General features: G+C 36.7%; 1 protein-coding gene across 2 annotated transcripts in view; it reads left to right on the top strand.

The window, feature by feature from the left end:
• CDK17 (cyclin-dependent kinase 17) overlaps positions 1-16,497 on the top strand; it is a 61,160-nt gene that overhangs the window by 4,847 nt on the left and 39,816 nt on the right. For both annotated transcript variants that reach the window (XR_824975.1, XM_010836294.1), the window contains exons 3-5: positions 18-160; positions 3,799-3,932; positions 7,854-7,979. Coding sequence is in view for 1 of the 2 variants with exons in the window: in XM_010836294.1 (XP_010834596.1) it covers positions 18-160; positions 3,799-3,932; positions 7,854-7,979 (403 nt within the window). In the remaining variant the exon portion in view is untranslated. The remainder of the gene's footprint in view (positions 1-17; positions 161-3,798; positions 3,933-7,853; positions 7,980-16,497) is intronic.

The raw sequence follows: 16,497 nt of genomic DNA, 5'->3' as shown, positions 1-16,497 counted from the left end.
ATCGTGAAGAATGGCAGGCCCCCGACCTCGCACAGTATGCATTCCTTCCTCCACCAGTACACAGGGTCCTTTAAGAAGCCCCCACTGCGGAGACCACATAGCGTTATTGGAGGAAGCCTTGGTTCCTTCATGGCAATGCCCAGAAATGGAAGCAGATTAGGTAATGTATCTGCTTTTTAAAATTTTTCTGACTGTGGGTTATGTCCATAGCTAGGTTTCAGCTGTATGCAAGTCTGCCCACCTTCATTATCTAGTTTTTTCTTGTAAGGTAAAAATCAAGGGAATAGGAGAGAGAGCAGAAAACTGGAAGGTTCTGGACAGGCAGTAGTGCTGACACTAAGGAGGAGTAATGTTTGAAAACCTGTTCACCAGAAGATAGAGCCCTGAAGAGGTAGATGTAAAATTTCAGGATGAATAGCAGTTTGAGATGGTGCTTAATTTGGGGTCATACCTCAGTAACTCCAGATTATCACTTTTTGATAGCTAACTGCAATAATTAGTATATATGATTATTACCTGAGTTGTTATTCTTGTCTTTGTGTCATTTTAAATCTAAGAAAAATATATGTCTGCAAGTTTCTGTTTATTTCTCTGGTCTTTTTTTTTTATGCTTTCTTATCATGTTTTGTTTTTTAAATAATTTTAAATATTATTTTATAGACTCATGACATAATTATATTTACTGAAGTTTCTGAAGGTTTTATTCTGCTTGTTTCTTTATCTACTTAATCTTGCCATGGTATCAACCCACAGATTATTTTCTTATGTGTTCATTTTGAGAGGATGAGCTTGTCTACAGGGGTTTTTGTCTGTGTCTCAGACTGGTTCATGAGAGATGATTGTTAAATTTTCAGAAAATTGGCAAGCTGATTGTTAATCATAGCCATTATTGAAATTTAAATTATATAAACTTACAATTAAGTAAATCAAATTAAAAATGTAGGTAATAAATAGCCAGAAGTCATTATTTCCTAATTATTTTACTACAGTTAACTGTTGCCTACTACGCTTTGGGGATATTTCTCCTATATCTGAATACTCAAAAATACTAATGTCATGGTGTTCATATTACCCAACCAGGTGTTCAGTGATACCATACTGGTAGCTTGAGGTTTGGCCACAAAGGGAGTATTTACCCTCACAGAAATTGGAAAACACTTCAGATCAGGGCTTAATTTGTTGTTCTCTTGATTGTCTAGACTAGGGGTTGGCAAACTTTTTCTATAAAGGTTCACGCCGTAAAAATTTTTTCAAATTTTGTGGGCCATATATGGTCCGTTGCATGTCATCTTTTTAAAATAATCTGTTAAGGATGCCAAAACCATTTTTAGCTCAGGGCCATACAAAAACAGGTCATATATACTGATCCTTGGTCTAAACTTAAAGTGATGTTGAAAATATTAGTAATGCAGATTAAATTTTAAAGTGGGTTATGTCTGTCTGTAGCTGTTAACATTGTGAATTATACAAAAATGAGCCATTTGAGAAGTAATTTCTTAAGTAAGTTCTTCTATTACTTAAGAATTATTATCTGATTCAGAAAAGAAGTTGCTCATACTGGTGACAAATGAATGAAGTCTTGACATAAGGCTTCATTGCTTCACTCTTTTCTTATTGATGGAAGTGAAGATACCAACTGGTATTCATGTAGGAACTAGCTTGTTAGTGACATGAGGTGTTTCTTGGTTGAGTCAGATGCTACCAAGTATTTACTCATAGTCTGAAATTGATAAACTCCTTTGTAGTCCTCATGTGGGAGAGCAGATTTCTGTTTTTAAGTCTACCTTTTACTGAAGATGTAGCTCTTTTGAGAGTCATCTGCCTTTCTACAGAAAGCTCTCATTTTCAAGTGGGACACCCAAGGCTTCATCTTTTATTTCACTGTGGTGGCTAAATCCAGGCACACTCTTACCAAGATCAGAAACCCCTCCAAAGAAAGTAACAAGTCAATTTTTACATAAAAATTTTGGACCTTCAGTTCTCTGTCTCTGCTTCCTGGGTATTAAGCATGCCATCAGGCAAACTCAGCTATACATTTTAAAGTATATTCAACATTTTCTGAGGAAGATTTGTAGATTTTCGGAAGACACGATTAAATTACCTTTAACATTTTTGAAGAGTGGTAGAAAAGAGTGCTTGGTCTCAGATGTCTTTAATACCATCAGATTAGGAATCAATCACCCAGTACATTGACTTCTACTGCCAAATTAATTTTTTGTTCAGTATAAAATTTCTCCAGAAATGTGTCATTAAACTGTATTCTTAAATTACATATTGGTCTATTAAAAACTGTTATTTTTGCAGCTGCTTATCAGTGTGAATAAGAATTTTCCCAATAATGTATTACCAAGACAAAATACAGAAATGTATGAAATCTAAGACTGATTTGATGAGACCCTGGAGTTCAGTTTTTTTGTTAATTTAAATAGTTCTCATATTTTTGTAAGTAAATAACTAGAAGTTCAAATTTGTAGTTGTAAAATACTATTCTTATTTATTTTACATGTTGATATTTCATATAACATTTCATTTGAAAGAAAAGGTTCAGTTGTCTGGTCCATACTTTGATTTTTTCTTTTTCTTTTTTAGTAAGTGTTTAAATCAGTGTAGTATTTGTTGAGCTACTTACTAAACAAATTTAGTTCGGTTCTAGGAATAGAAAAGCAAATAAGTCAGATTCTGCCCCCAGGGGATCTCATAGCTTGATATAAAATCACATGAACCAAAAACTGCTCTTCAACACAGTTGGTGTGCTAGGTGTGGGCACAGTGTTCATTTGTGTCTGATATAGAAAAGACCTGATGGCATATGAGCATACTGTTGAAGAATGAATTCACCACATTGATAAAATGAAGAAATAACCTCTTACAGATAAGAAAAAATAAAAAGCTTGCTAAAGCACTTCAGTGTGGAAGAACATGATACTTTTGGGGGAGTGAATAATTCTGTGGAGAGGACCCATGGAAAGAGATGTGTATGAGATCTAGCATATGTTTCTGGTGGGCTACTCTGGCTCTATGAATTAGAAGGTGATTGACCAATGTAAATATAAGAGCAGGTATAAAAGGAATTAATCTCCCTACCCTCTACTCCCATTTAACTTTTATTCTTATTTTAAAAAATCATAATTTACCTTGCATTGTAAGTGAAAGATGTTTTTGCCCCCGTAGATTTTGTGGTACTGTATTTGTAGTTATACAAAATCAGTACTCAGTGAATACTTTTTTGAATTGTTTTTTTAACACTTGGGGATGGGGAGCTACATTAGCAACTGTAAAACAGTTTTTTTAAAGACTATGCAAAGAACCAGTTCATCTTGATATGACCCAATGGCACATTATTAAATGGAAAGAATACTAAACTAAATAAAAGTTCAGGTTTCTATTTTGGCTCTGCCTCTAAGCTCTGTGACCTTTGAAAGCCGTTTAACCTTTCAAAGTCTCAGTTTCTACATCTGGAAAATACGAGAACTGACTAAATAATCGTCAAGTGTTACTTTTGGTCTCTAATTTTATTATTCAACTCTTGCTAATAACTTGAATGTTAGTTTTTTAAAAATAACTTTTTATAATCTTAGAGCATAAGAGGATTTAATACTACTGTTTTAGGACATTTGTCCTAAATGTGCAGTTTTTATTAACTGCACACCTGTGGTACCCAGAATGTAAAAGACCTTTTATGCTATGATTTTTGGCTGTTGGCTGTCTGCATCTTACATGTAGAGATAATAAATTATGTGATTCTGTAGAATTTAATACATCTCTTCTAAGATAAATAATATTTCATTTTCTGATACAGATATTGTTCATGAAAATTTAAAAATGGGATCAGATGGCGAGAGTGACCAAGCTTCTGGGACATCATCTGATGAAGTCCAGTCACCTACGGGTGTTTGTCTTAGAAATCGTATACATAGGCGGATCTCAATAGAGGTACCATTTTTTAAAAAAAAACAAATATGCCTGTGTTTGTGTGTATAAATACATAAGAATAAATGCCTATTTGAAAATTTTCATGACAGCAATGACACCTCTAAGAAAGTTGTTCCTTCACATTAATAAAAACTAGTCTGTGAATATTTTTTCCTAATTATCTATTATACCAAGGCACATATACAGTAATTATACTTAAACATTCTGCAAAATACTATGTAGAGTCTTTGTAAGGGAAATTTGAATTTTCAAAAGTTTCAGAAATCCAAGATGATACATTAGGGAAAGTCTTCCTTTTAGAAAATATTTTAATTATTATTTTTTTTTTTTTTGAGAGTTGTGAGTTAAGCTTTATTTGGGGCAAAATGAGGACTACAGCCTGGGAGGCAGCATCTCAGACAGTTCTGAGAGACTGCTCCCTAATTAATATTTTTGAGATTCATCTAGGTACTTCAGATTTTATAAATATTTTCAGATTTCAAAAAGTATACAAAAAATAAGCACCAGCTTTTTTTCCTTGCTTTATATTATGAATATGGATATCACTTCCTTTTTTGGTTTATTATACCTACTAATCTCTGTAGCACATGTTAAGTTATTTCTCCATGTGAAAGAATGAAAAGCTCATTTCCTTCTCTCTGTCAATGTTGTGTATAACCTTGAAGACAGAAGTTGATTATGAATATTATTTTCATGTGTATACTATAGATTAAAAATAATTTTCTCTAGAAAATTGAGCACATTTTGAAATAAGAATGTTGTTATTTTCTTCAGTGCTGTTGAGGTATTGATGATTAGGGTATTTGCCCTCTTGGTTGATTGCATTTTTGCTGATCAAAGATTGCTTCTGAATCAGTTATGCAAAACAATACCAGTTTTTAAATGGTAAAATACCATCTTCAGCTCTTGAAATCAACTTGATATCTGTTCATTGTTGTTTAGTCACTCGGTCGTGTCCGACTCTGCGACTCCATGGACTGCAGCACGCCAGGCTTCCCTGTCCTTCACTATCTCCCGGAGCTCACTCACACTCATGATAACTGTTCATATCACTGTATAAATTACATCACAATAGTAATAAAATTATTTCTCTTCACCATATGTATGATTTTCTTTATTATAGGTTTAAAAGTTTTATTTAATACTATGATCTATATCTGGACATTGAGCTGTATTCTCCCCCAAAGGTGACACACTCTTGATATTGTATACTTTAATATCTGGAAAGACCCCCATACCCACACATATATTTTTATTTATTTTAGAATGTTTTTGGATATTGCTTTCTATTTATTCTTCTAGATAAATTTTAAATGTTTTGTTCCAAGAATAATCTTACTGTGATTTTTTTAGAGTGATGTAAAACATAAAACTAACTTGGGAGAATTATTATTTTCTCAATAGTTGAGAACATGATATATTTTGATACTTAAGCCATATATTTCCCAATAAATCTGTGTACGATTTCTACACATCTCAATTTTATCTCCTGATTTATTATTAATAGCAGGAATTTATTTTTGGAGAAGGCAATGGCACCCCACTCCAGTACTTTTGCCTAGAAAATCCCATGGACGGAGGAAGGCTGCAGTCCATGGGGTCGCTAGAGTGGGACACAACTGAGCGGCTTCACTTTCACTTTTCACTTTCATGCATTGGAGAAGGAAATGGCAACCCACTCCAGTGTTCTTGCTTGGAGAATCCCAGGGACGGGAAGCCTGGTGGGCTGCCGTCTGTGGGGTCGCACAGAGTCAGACACGACTGAAGCGACTTAGCAGCAGCAGGGATTTATTTTTATAGAATTTATGTTTCTTGGTGTGATAATATAGGCAAGATCTCTGTTTCTCTCAGTTCACATAATTAAATGAAATAGAAATACCTTTTACTTATTTCCACTGACATAGCAATAATAAAATATTTCAATTATCTCACTGTGTTGCATGCAAAATCATGCAATATCCACATGATTGGTTATTCAAACCAACCCCATTTTATGGTAGACTTTGCCTATTCCTACTATATGGTTTTTCCAGTAGTCATGTATGGATGTGAGAGTTGGACTATAAAGAAAGCCGAGCACCGAAGAATTGATGCTTTTGAACTGTGGTGTTGGAGAAGACTCTCGAGAGTCCCTTGGACTGCAAGGAGATCCAACCAGTCCATCCTGAAGGAGACCAGTCCTGGGTGTTCATTGGAAGGACTGATGCTGAAGCTCCAATACTTTGGTCACCTGATGCGAAGAGCTGACTCATTTGAAAAGACCCTGATGCTGGGAAAGATTGAGGGCAGGAAGAGAAGGGGACAACAGAAGATGAAATGGTTGGATGGCACCACCGACTCAATGGACATGAGTTTGGATAGACTCTGGCAGTTGGTGACAGATAGGGAGGCCTGGCGTGCTGCGGTTCATGGGGTCGCAAAGAGTTGGACACGATTGAGCAATTAAACTGAACTATATGGTGTGCTGTTCATGGGGTTCTCCTGGCAAGAATACTGGAGTGGTTTACCATTTCCTCCATTGGACCTTGTTTTTCCACAACTCTTTACATATAACCTCTCTGGCTTGGTTAGCCCTGCACGGCATGGCTTCATTGAGTTATGCAAGCTCCTTTGCCAGGACATGTGGCTCAAGAAGCAACAGTTAAAACCGGACATGGAACAACTGACGGGTTCAAAATTGGGAAAGGAGTACAACAAGGGTGTATTTGTCACCCTGCTTTTTTAACTTATGTGCAGAGTACATTATGCGAAATGCCAGACTGGGTAAAGCACAAGCTGAAATTAAGATTGCCGGGAGAAATACCAGTGACCTCAGATATGCAGATGATAACACCCTAATGGCAGAAAACGAGGAACTAAAAAGCCTCTTGATGAGGGTGAAAGAGGAGGGTGGAAAAGCTGGCTTGAAACTCAGCATTCAAAAAACTAAGATCATGACATCCAGTCCCATCAGTTCATGGCAAATAGAAGGGGAAAAAGTGGAAGCAGTGACAGATTTTATTTTCTTGGGCTCCAAAATCACTGCAGATGGTGACTGCAGCCATGAAATAAAAAGACACTTGCTTCTTGGAAGAAAAGCTATGACAAACCTAGACAGCATATTAAAAAGCAGAGACATCACTTTGCCAACAAAGGTCTATGTAGTCAAAGCTATGGTTTTTCAGTAGTCATGTTTGAATGTGAGAGTTGGATCATAAAGAAGGCTGAGCGCTGAAGAGTGATGCTTTCAAATTGTGGTGCTGGAGAGGACTCTTGAGAGTCCCTTGGACTGCAAGGAGATTAAACCAGTCAATCCTAAAGGAAATCAACCCTGAATATTCATTGGAAGGGATAATGCTGAAGTTCTAGTACTTTGGCCACCTGATGTGAAGAGCTGACTGATTGGAAGAGACCCTGATGCTGGGAAAGATTGAAGGCAAGAGGAGAAGCGGGCAGCAGATGATAAGATAGTTAGATAGCATCATCAACTCAATGGACATGAATTTGAGCAACCCCTGGGAGGTAGTGGAGGACAGAGGAGCGTGGCGTGCTGCAGTCAACAGGGTTGCAAAGAGTCAGACACAACTTAGTGACTTAAAAGCAACTATATGATATAATAATGTCAAAATTAATTCCATGCTCATTTTATCAATGAAGGGACTCAACTCAGTTGTAGAACATTTCTGTAAAATAAATTGCATTGTATACTTTTGCTTACAGTAAATACATTTGCTTTTGGTATATTACAGCTTCCCTAGTGGCTCAGACCATAAAGAATCTGCTTATAATTAATGTAAATGCCTTTGTAATTGCAACAAACCTTTATAGTTACTGATTGCTAAGAAATGATCTATTAGAGCTCATGAATTAAAAAGTCAAATGCCCTTGTCGTCTCTGTTTGTGGTTACCTATATAGATCTTCTTTTTCTTGGTTTTTAAAAGGATTTAAATAAGCGGTTATCACTGCCTGCAGATATCAGAATACCTGATGGGTATCTTGAAAAGTTGCAGATAAACAGTCCACCATTTGATCAACCAATGAGCCGAAGGTCTCGGAGAGCTTCCTTAGTAAGTTTTTAAGTCTCCTGTACCTACTATATTAGATCTGGTTGTTTGATTTTCTGGGCATAAACATTTTATATTAATTTTTATATTGTTAATAGCTAAAGTTTATTACATTGTTTTCTGGATTTTGTCATTTTCCCTTCTTAACATTTTAAAGATGTTATATTGAATAGAATTTAGGTTTATTTTATTTTTTGGCAAATTTTACTGATACATGCTAGATGTACAAAATATGTACCAGGTATATAAGTATGTGTTAATATGTACTAGATACACAGAAAAGTACATAAACGTAATTGTAGAGCTTCATGAATTTTTGTGAAGTTAGCATACGTGTGTAACTTGTATCCAGCTAAATAAAAGAAAATCCCCCAAATTCCAGAAAACTCGTCCTGCCACTTCATTATTCACTTCTACTCTCCCTTCCTCAACTTTGGCATTATCTCTGCCTTCTAATGCCAAAGATTAGTTTTACCTATATGGTTTTCACTGTTTTGATTATGTTTGTAGTGTTTAATATAAAGAAAGACTTCTTTATCTTGATTTACATACATTCTTATTTATTTTCAAAATGCATTTGATATTTTTCTGATTATTCTTAAACTTTTGAACTTTATGTAATTATGAATATACAAATGCTTCAAATACATTTTCTACAAATAAAATATATTGCACAAATATATATATAAATATATATACATACAAATTCATATGTATAGTATACAAAAATATCCTATTACATATAGAAGTACACCAATATGTATTCTTCTGCAGTCGACTTCTTTTACTTAATGTTAGTTTCATTTGGGTTATTGCCTGTAGTTAGGTTATTCGTTTGTTCTTTTTGTTGCATGGTGTTCCATTGGTGAGTATACTATATTTTATTCAGTCTTCTGTTGATGAATGTTTACATTTATGTTATTTTTAATTTTGGCTATTATCAAATATTGCTTGTATCACCATTCCTGATTATGTGTTTTGGTTAACATAAGCATTTCTGTTGGATGCATGCCTAGGAGTGGAGTTGTTGGATAGATTGTGTGCACATGTTCAGCTTTTCTAGGTGTTGTCAAAGTTGGTTCCAAAGTGATTATACCATTTTACATCCCATTCTAGTTGCTCTCCATGATTTTTTTTTTGGTACTGTTTTCTTCTTTTTCAAAAAAACTTTTAAATTTTTCTGATGAGTGTATAGTGTTATCTCATTGTGGTTCCCCTGAAGTAGGAAATGGCAACCCACTCCAGTATTCTTGCCTGGAACATCCCATGGACAGAGAGAAATGGGCTACAGTCCATTGGGTCACAGAGAGTCAGACCTGACTGAGCATTCAGGCATTGTCGTTTTGTTTTTCATTTTCTTGATGGCTTAAGTTGAACACCTTTCTAATATTTATTGGCCATTTAAATATCCTCTTCTTTGAAGTGTTGAATTCTATTATTTCTCTTCTGTTGGACTGCCTTTTTCTGATTGATGTGTGAGGAATTCTTTATACATTCTGTATTAAAGGCTCTTGTCAGTTATGTATCTTGGTCTCCCATTGTGTAGCAGTTGACCCAGCACTGCTTTTTGAAAGAATAGCTTTCCCTGTTGCAGTGTCATCTTGACATAAATTCAGGTGATTGTGTATGTGAGGATCTCTTTTAGATAACTTTAGTTCTGTGTAGAAGTATATATAAAGTGCTGTGGGACAGTTAAAGAGCAAGTAAAATGTCTTTGCACATCACAGGCTTACAGAGGTGATAGTGCTTAAATTGGCTCTAAAAAGATGGGTAGGAATTTTGTCAAGTTGACAGTTATTAGAAGAGTGTTCTAAGCAAAGGAAACTTCATGTAGTAAAACCCAGAGAATATGAGTATGTTGGGGAAATTATAATTGATACGAAGGGTAGATATGGAATAATTTTAAAGAATAAGCCTTGAAAGGATAGGATAGATCTAGACCAGTGGTCCCCAACCTTTTTGGCACCAAGGAGCAATTTAGTGGAAGACCGTTTTTCCATGGACAGGATTGGGGGGATGGTTCATGGGGTAATGTGAGAGATGGGGAGCGGTAGATGAAGCTTTACTTGCCTGCCGCTCACCTCCTGCTGTGCAGCCGCTCACTTCCTGCTGTGGGGCTGGGTTCCTCACAGGTTGGGGACCCCTGCTGTTGACTGTAAAAAGCTTCAGCTGTCAGGCCAATGAGTTTGGACTTCATCCCATGTAAAAAGAAGGACCTCAGAGACATTTATTTAAACAAGAGCTGACATAATCACATTTTTGTTTCATAACTGTTACTTCAGGAAAAGTGTAAACAAATAGAACAAGAGAAAGACTAGAGGCAGGGAAATGAATTCATAGTTAAGGATGATGTGGTAGTCATGTGGAAATGGAAAGTAGAGCCCAGATACTAGGGACTGTGTAAAAATAAAATACTCAGGGCTCAGGAACCACTTAGTACTGAGGAGGAGGAGGAGAAGGGGGACAACAGAGGATGAGATGGTTGGATGGCATCCCCAACTCGATGGACATGAGTCTGAGTAAGCTCCAGGAGTTGGTGATGGACAGGAAAGCCTGGCTTGCTGCAGTCCATGGGGTCACAAAGAGTCAGACACGACTGAGTGACTGCACTGAGTACCTTCTTAAACTTTGGGTCTGAAGAAGGAGCCATTGATGAGTATTGGGTCACTAACAGTTGTTTTATCTTCTTATATATTGTATCGTGGAATATTTTTATCTGCCAACAACTTCTGTTTTGGTTGCATTTTCTAAAGAATAAAATTACCTAATGCTGTGTAATATGAGCACATTATTATTTGACATTCACCAGTACACAATAGGGGCTTTACTCATAGCTCAGTTGGTAAAGAATCCACCTGCAATGCAGGAGACCCCGGTTCGATTCCTGGATAGGGAAGATCTCCTGGAAAGGGGATAGGCTACCCACTCCAGCATTCTTCTGTTTCCCTTGTGGCTGAGCTGGTAAAGAATCGCCTGCAATGCGGGAGTCTTGGGTTCGATCCCTGGGTTGGGAAGATCCCCTAGAGAAGGGAAAAGCTACCCACTCCAGAATTCTGGCCTGGAGAATTCCATGGACTGTATAGTCCATGGGGTCACAAAGAGTCGGACACGACTGAGCGACTTTCACTGTTCACTAGTATACAGTAAGGTTAAAGCTTGATTTTGGTATAGGTTTATGATCATCATAGTTTTACATCACTGCTTAAGACATTTTCATTAACATAACTTTGTCATTTAATTACCAGGTTGAAAGTGTTCTTTGGTTATCAAGTGTTACTAAAGATTGGTACTTAGGATCAATTTTAGAATTAGTAAATATTCAGATTGGGACTAAAGGTATGGTTTAATCACCAAAGCTATCATCTAAGACTTATCTTTTTCAATGTACATGAAATTAAGGAAAACAGTGCCCTCTAATGAATGCTGAGTGACTGAAGCTTTTATTTGTGTTGAAAGTTCCTATCTTAATTCTCTTGTTTTTTTAATCTGAAATGGCTTACCGATTTCACATTAATCATTGCAGCTCTGTTTTGGTTTTCATTGGTTCATTCTTTTCATTGTTTATTTTTTTTTTTTTTTTTTTTACTAAAGTCATGGTTTCTTTTGAAGTATATTAGAAAATTATTCTTAATACCCTAGGTTTATATGTGAAGGGGAAGGATTAGGGAATCCGTGGAAAGGAGATGGGAAAATGAAAATACACTTCACATTTGTTAGAGCTTATGTTTCCATGGATGATATACTCTTATCTTAAAAACATTTTTGTTTCAAGACAAAATATAAAATTTTTTCTTTCTAAAAGGATAAACTTTTTTTTTTTTTTTTAACTTTAAACTTTTTATTTTGTGTTGGGGTATAGCCAGTTAACAATGTTGTGGTAGTTTCAGGCGAAGAGCAAAAGGACTCAGCCATACATATACACGTATCCCATCTCTCCCAAACCCCCGTCCCATCCACCCTGGCACATAACCTTGAGAGTTCCATGTGCTTTATAATAGGTCTTTGTTGGTTATCCATTTTAAATATAGCAATGTGTACATGTTTCTTTTTGTACTTTCAGTTTGCAATGTATAATAAGTAGAGTAGTAAAAATAACATAAATCACTTGAGTAGGAGGTAAGAAACAAGTTTGAGTTCACTTCTGGTGAATATACAGTAGGGCTGATTGGTTCTTCTATAAAATTATGAGCATCAAGCTCAGTGGATCCTCAGTATCATTTGGCTACCCTATTGTATTTCTTTGGTTAATTCTTCTCTCACTCTAAGCAAATGACCTCTTCCTACTACACGACCAAGAAGAGAGAAGCCACTAACTAGAAACGCTCTCATTTTCTGAATTACAAATGTGCAAATCTACCTACAGCTATACTAACTCTACTCTAATAGTTATTTTAGAGTAGTTATAGATTTACAGAAAAATTTAGAAGATCATATAGAGTGTTCCCATATACCACATAACTAGTTATACCTAGTTATGCCTATTATTAACATTTTACATTACTTTAGTACATTGTCACAACTCTAAGGAAACCAGTGGTGGTACATTACTATTAACTAAACTCCATACTTTATTCAGATTTCTCTAGTTTTTCACTAATAGCTTTTTATCCCCAGGATCCCATCTAGGACACCACATTACATTTAGTCATTCTATCTTATTTTAAAGATATTGGTTATTGGATTGGTGAAAGAGGAGAGTGAAAAAGTTGGCTTAAAACTCAACATTCAGAAAACGAAGATCATGGCATCTGGTCCCATCACTTCATGGGAAATCAATGGGCAAACAGTGGAAACAGTGTCAGACTTTATTTTTCTGGGCTCCAAAATCACTGCAGATGGTGACTGCAGCCATGAAATTAAAAGACGCTTACTCCTTGGAAGAAAAGTTATGACCAACCTAAATAGCATATTGAAAAGCAGAGACATTACTTTGCCAACAAAGGTCCATCTAGTCAAGGCTATGGTTTTTCCTGTGATCATGTATGGATGTGAGAGTTGGAATGTGAAGAAGGCTGAGCACCGAAGAATTGATGCTTTTGAACTGTGGTGTTGGAGAAGACTCCTGAGAGTCCCTTGGACTGCAAAGAGATCCAACCAGTCCATTCTAGGGGAGATGAGCCCTGGGATTTCTTTGGAAGGAATGATGCTAAAGCTGAAACTCCAGTCCTTTGGCCACCTAATGCGAAGAATTGACTCATCGGGGGCAGGAGGAGAAGGGGACGACAGAGGATGAGATGGCTGGATGGCATCACTGACTTGATGAACATGAGTTTGAGTGAATTCCGGGAGTTGGTGATGGACAGGGAGGCCTGGCATGCTGCGATTCATGGGGTCGCAAAGAGTCAGACACGACTGAGCAACTGAACTGAACTGAACTGAAAGTGTTATTTAATATTCATTTATAATTGATAAGAAATGGAATATTCTAACTCTTAAAATACTTAAACTAATGACTAGTGGGAAAGCCCATAGGCAGGTAATGATTTATTAGAGCATTGTTACACTTACAGTGATGGCATACCCCATGGAAATTTTCATAAGAGTGTTAAGTGCAACTTCAGTAAACTAAGTCTGTGTAGGAAAGTTTGTCTTATTTTATTGAAGTTTAGGTTATATGAATTCTAAGAATATGCCTCTTCCTAAACATTAAGTTTTGGGTTCCTCATTCATGGCTTTACCAATATAGATCATACATAGCTGTTATTTCTAAGGACAGGTGAGAAAATAGGGTATCAAGTCCAGATGTCTTTCAGAAGTGAGCTTATGGTGTGGAAATGAGGTTCAAAGTTCACCCACAATTTAATTTACCTATGGCATATTATGGACAGGGGTAAGGTAATATTTTGTAATACAAATGATCAAGTAGAATAGAGATTCTCAGTCGACCTACCTCAGTCTACCTCAGTAGACTGACATTTCTATCAGTAACTGTAACTTGGTAAATCTCACAAGGTGGGAAATTGATAATTGAAAAATCTGTCTTTGCCCCCAGTGTTTTTTATATGCCCATTTACTCTTAGAATGGCATCTAATAGAGTTATTGCACATGTTTCAGTTGTTGTGAAGCTCATTTAGAATTGCATTGCCAGCATGTAACACCTCTTTATAACTTTGGCAGAATGATTATACTGTTAGACCAAAGTAATGAAGAAATACCCTATAATAATCACTGCTACTTGCAAGTTACTCAAAATTACAGGAAGGCTATTATAAATTATAATTTGTTTTTATTTTATTTAACTTTCATGTGCTTATTGTATAAGAGCTATTTTTTAATTTTTATTGATGAATAATTGCTTTACAATATTGTGTTGATTTCTGCCATACATCAATATGAATCAGCCACAGGTATACATATGTCCCCTCCCTCCTCCTGAACCCTCTTCCCACCTCCCTCCCCACCCCACCCCTCTAGGTTGTCACAGAGCACTGGGTTGAGCTCCTTGTGTCACACAGCAAATTCCCAATTGCTATCTGTTTTACATATGGTAACGGTTCTATGAAGACCTACAAGACCTTTTAGAACTAACACCCCAAAAAGATGTCCTTTTCATTGTAGGGGACTGGAATGCAAAAGTAGGAAGTCAAGAAACACCTGGAGTAACAGGCAAATTTGGCCTTGGAATATGGAATGAAGCAGGGCAAAGGCTAATAGAGTTTTACCAAGAGAACACACTGGTCATAGCAAACACCCTCTTCGAACAACACAAGAGAAGACTCTACACATGGACATCACCAGATGGTCAACACCGAATCAGATTGATTATATTCTTTGCAGGCAAAGATGGAAAAGCTCTATACAGTCAGCAAAAACAAGACCAGGAGCTGATGGTGGCTCAGACCATGACCTCCTTATTGCCAAATTCAGACTGAAATTGAAGAAAGTAGGGAAAATCATTAGACCATTCAGGTATGACCTAAATCAAATTCCTTATGATTATACAGTGGAAATGAGAAATAGATTTAAGGGACTAGATTTGACAGAGTGCTTGATGAACTATGGACGGAGGTTTGTGACATTGTACAGGAGACAGGGATCAAGACCATCCCCATGGAAAAAGAAATGCAAAAAAGCAAAATGGCTGTCTGGGGAGGCCTTATAAATAGCTGTGAAAAGAAGAGAAGTGAAAAGCAAAGGAGAAAAGGAAAGATATAAGCATCTGAATGCAGAGTTCCAAAGAATAGCAAGAAGAGATAAGAAAGCCTTCCTCAGTGATCAATGCAAAGAAATAGAGGAAAACAACAGAATGGGAAAGACTAGAGATCTCTTCAAGAAAATTAGAAATACCAAAGGAACATTTCATGCAAAGATGGGCTCGATAAAGGACAGAAATGGTATGGACCTAACAGAAGCAGAAGATATTAAGAAGAGGTGGCAAGAATACACAGAAGAACTGTACAAAAAAGATCTTCATGACCCAGATAATCACGATGGTGTGATCACTGATCTAGAGCCAGACATCCTGGAATGTGAAGTCAAGTGGGCCTTAGGAAGCATCACTACAAACAAAGTTAATGGAGGTGCTTGAATTCCAGTTGAGCTATTTCAAATCCTGAAAGATGATGCTGTGAAAGTGCTGCACTCAATATGCCAGCAAATTTGGAAAACTCAGCAGTGGCCACAGGACTGGAAAAGGTCAGTTTTCATTCCAGTCCCAAAGAAAGGCATTGCCAAAGAATGCTCAAACTACTGCACAATTGCACTCATCTCACATGCTAGTAAAGTAATGCTTAAAATTCTCCAAGCCAGGCTTCAGCAATACAAGAACCGTGAACTTCCAGATGTTCAAGCTGGTTTTAGAAAAGGCAGAGGAACCAGAGATCAAATTGCCAACATCTGCTGGATCATGGAAAAAGCAAGAGAGTTCCAGAAAAACATCTATTTCTGCTTTATTAACTATGCCAAAGCCTTTGACTGTGTGGATGTGGGAAATTCTGAAAGAGGTGGGGATACCAGACCACCTGACCTGCCTCTTGAGAAACCTGTATGCAAAACCTGTATGCAGGTCAGGAGCAACAGTTAGAACTGGACATGGAACAACAGACTGGTTCCAAATGGGAAAAAGGAGTGCTGTATAGTACAGTTAAGGCTGTATATTGTTACCCTGCTTATTTAACTTATATGCAGAGTACATCATGAGAAACACTGGGCTGGAAGAAGCACACGCTGGAATCAAGATTGCCAGGAGAAATCTCAATAACCTCAGATATGCAGATGATACCACCCTGATGGCAGAAAGTGAAGAGGAACTAAAGAGCTTCTTGATAAAGTGAAAGAGGATAGTGAAAAAGTTGGTTTAAAGCTCAACATTCAGAAAACTAAGATCATGGCATCTGGTCCCATCACTTCATGGGAAATCAATGGGCAAACAGTGAGAGACTTTATTTTTCTGGGCTCCAAAATCACTGCAGATGGTGATTGCAGCCATGAAATTAAAAGACGCTTACTCCTTGGAAGGAATGTTATGACCAACCTAGATAGCATATTCAAAAGCAGAGACATTACTTTGCCAACAAGGGT

Source organism: Bison bison, unplaced genomic scaffold (genome assembly GCF_000754665.1).
Source record: "Bison bison bison isolate TAMUID 2011002044 unplaced genomic scaffold, Bison_UMD1.0 scf7180017864062, whole genome shotgun sequence".
NCBI classification, from domain to species: domain Eukaryota; kingdom Metazoa; phylum Chordata; class Mammalia; order Artiodactyla; family Bovidae; genus Bison; species Bison bison.
The sequence above is the reverse complement of the archived record's forward strand: the minus strand, read 5'-3'. Positions and strand labels throughout refer to the sequence as shown.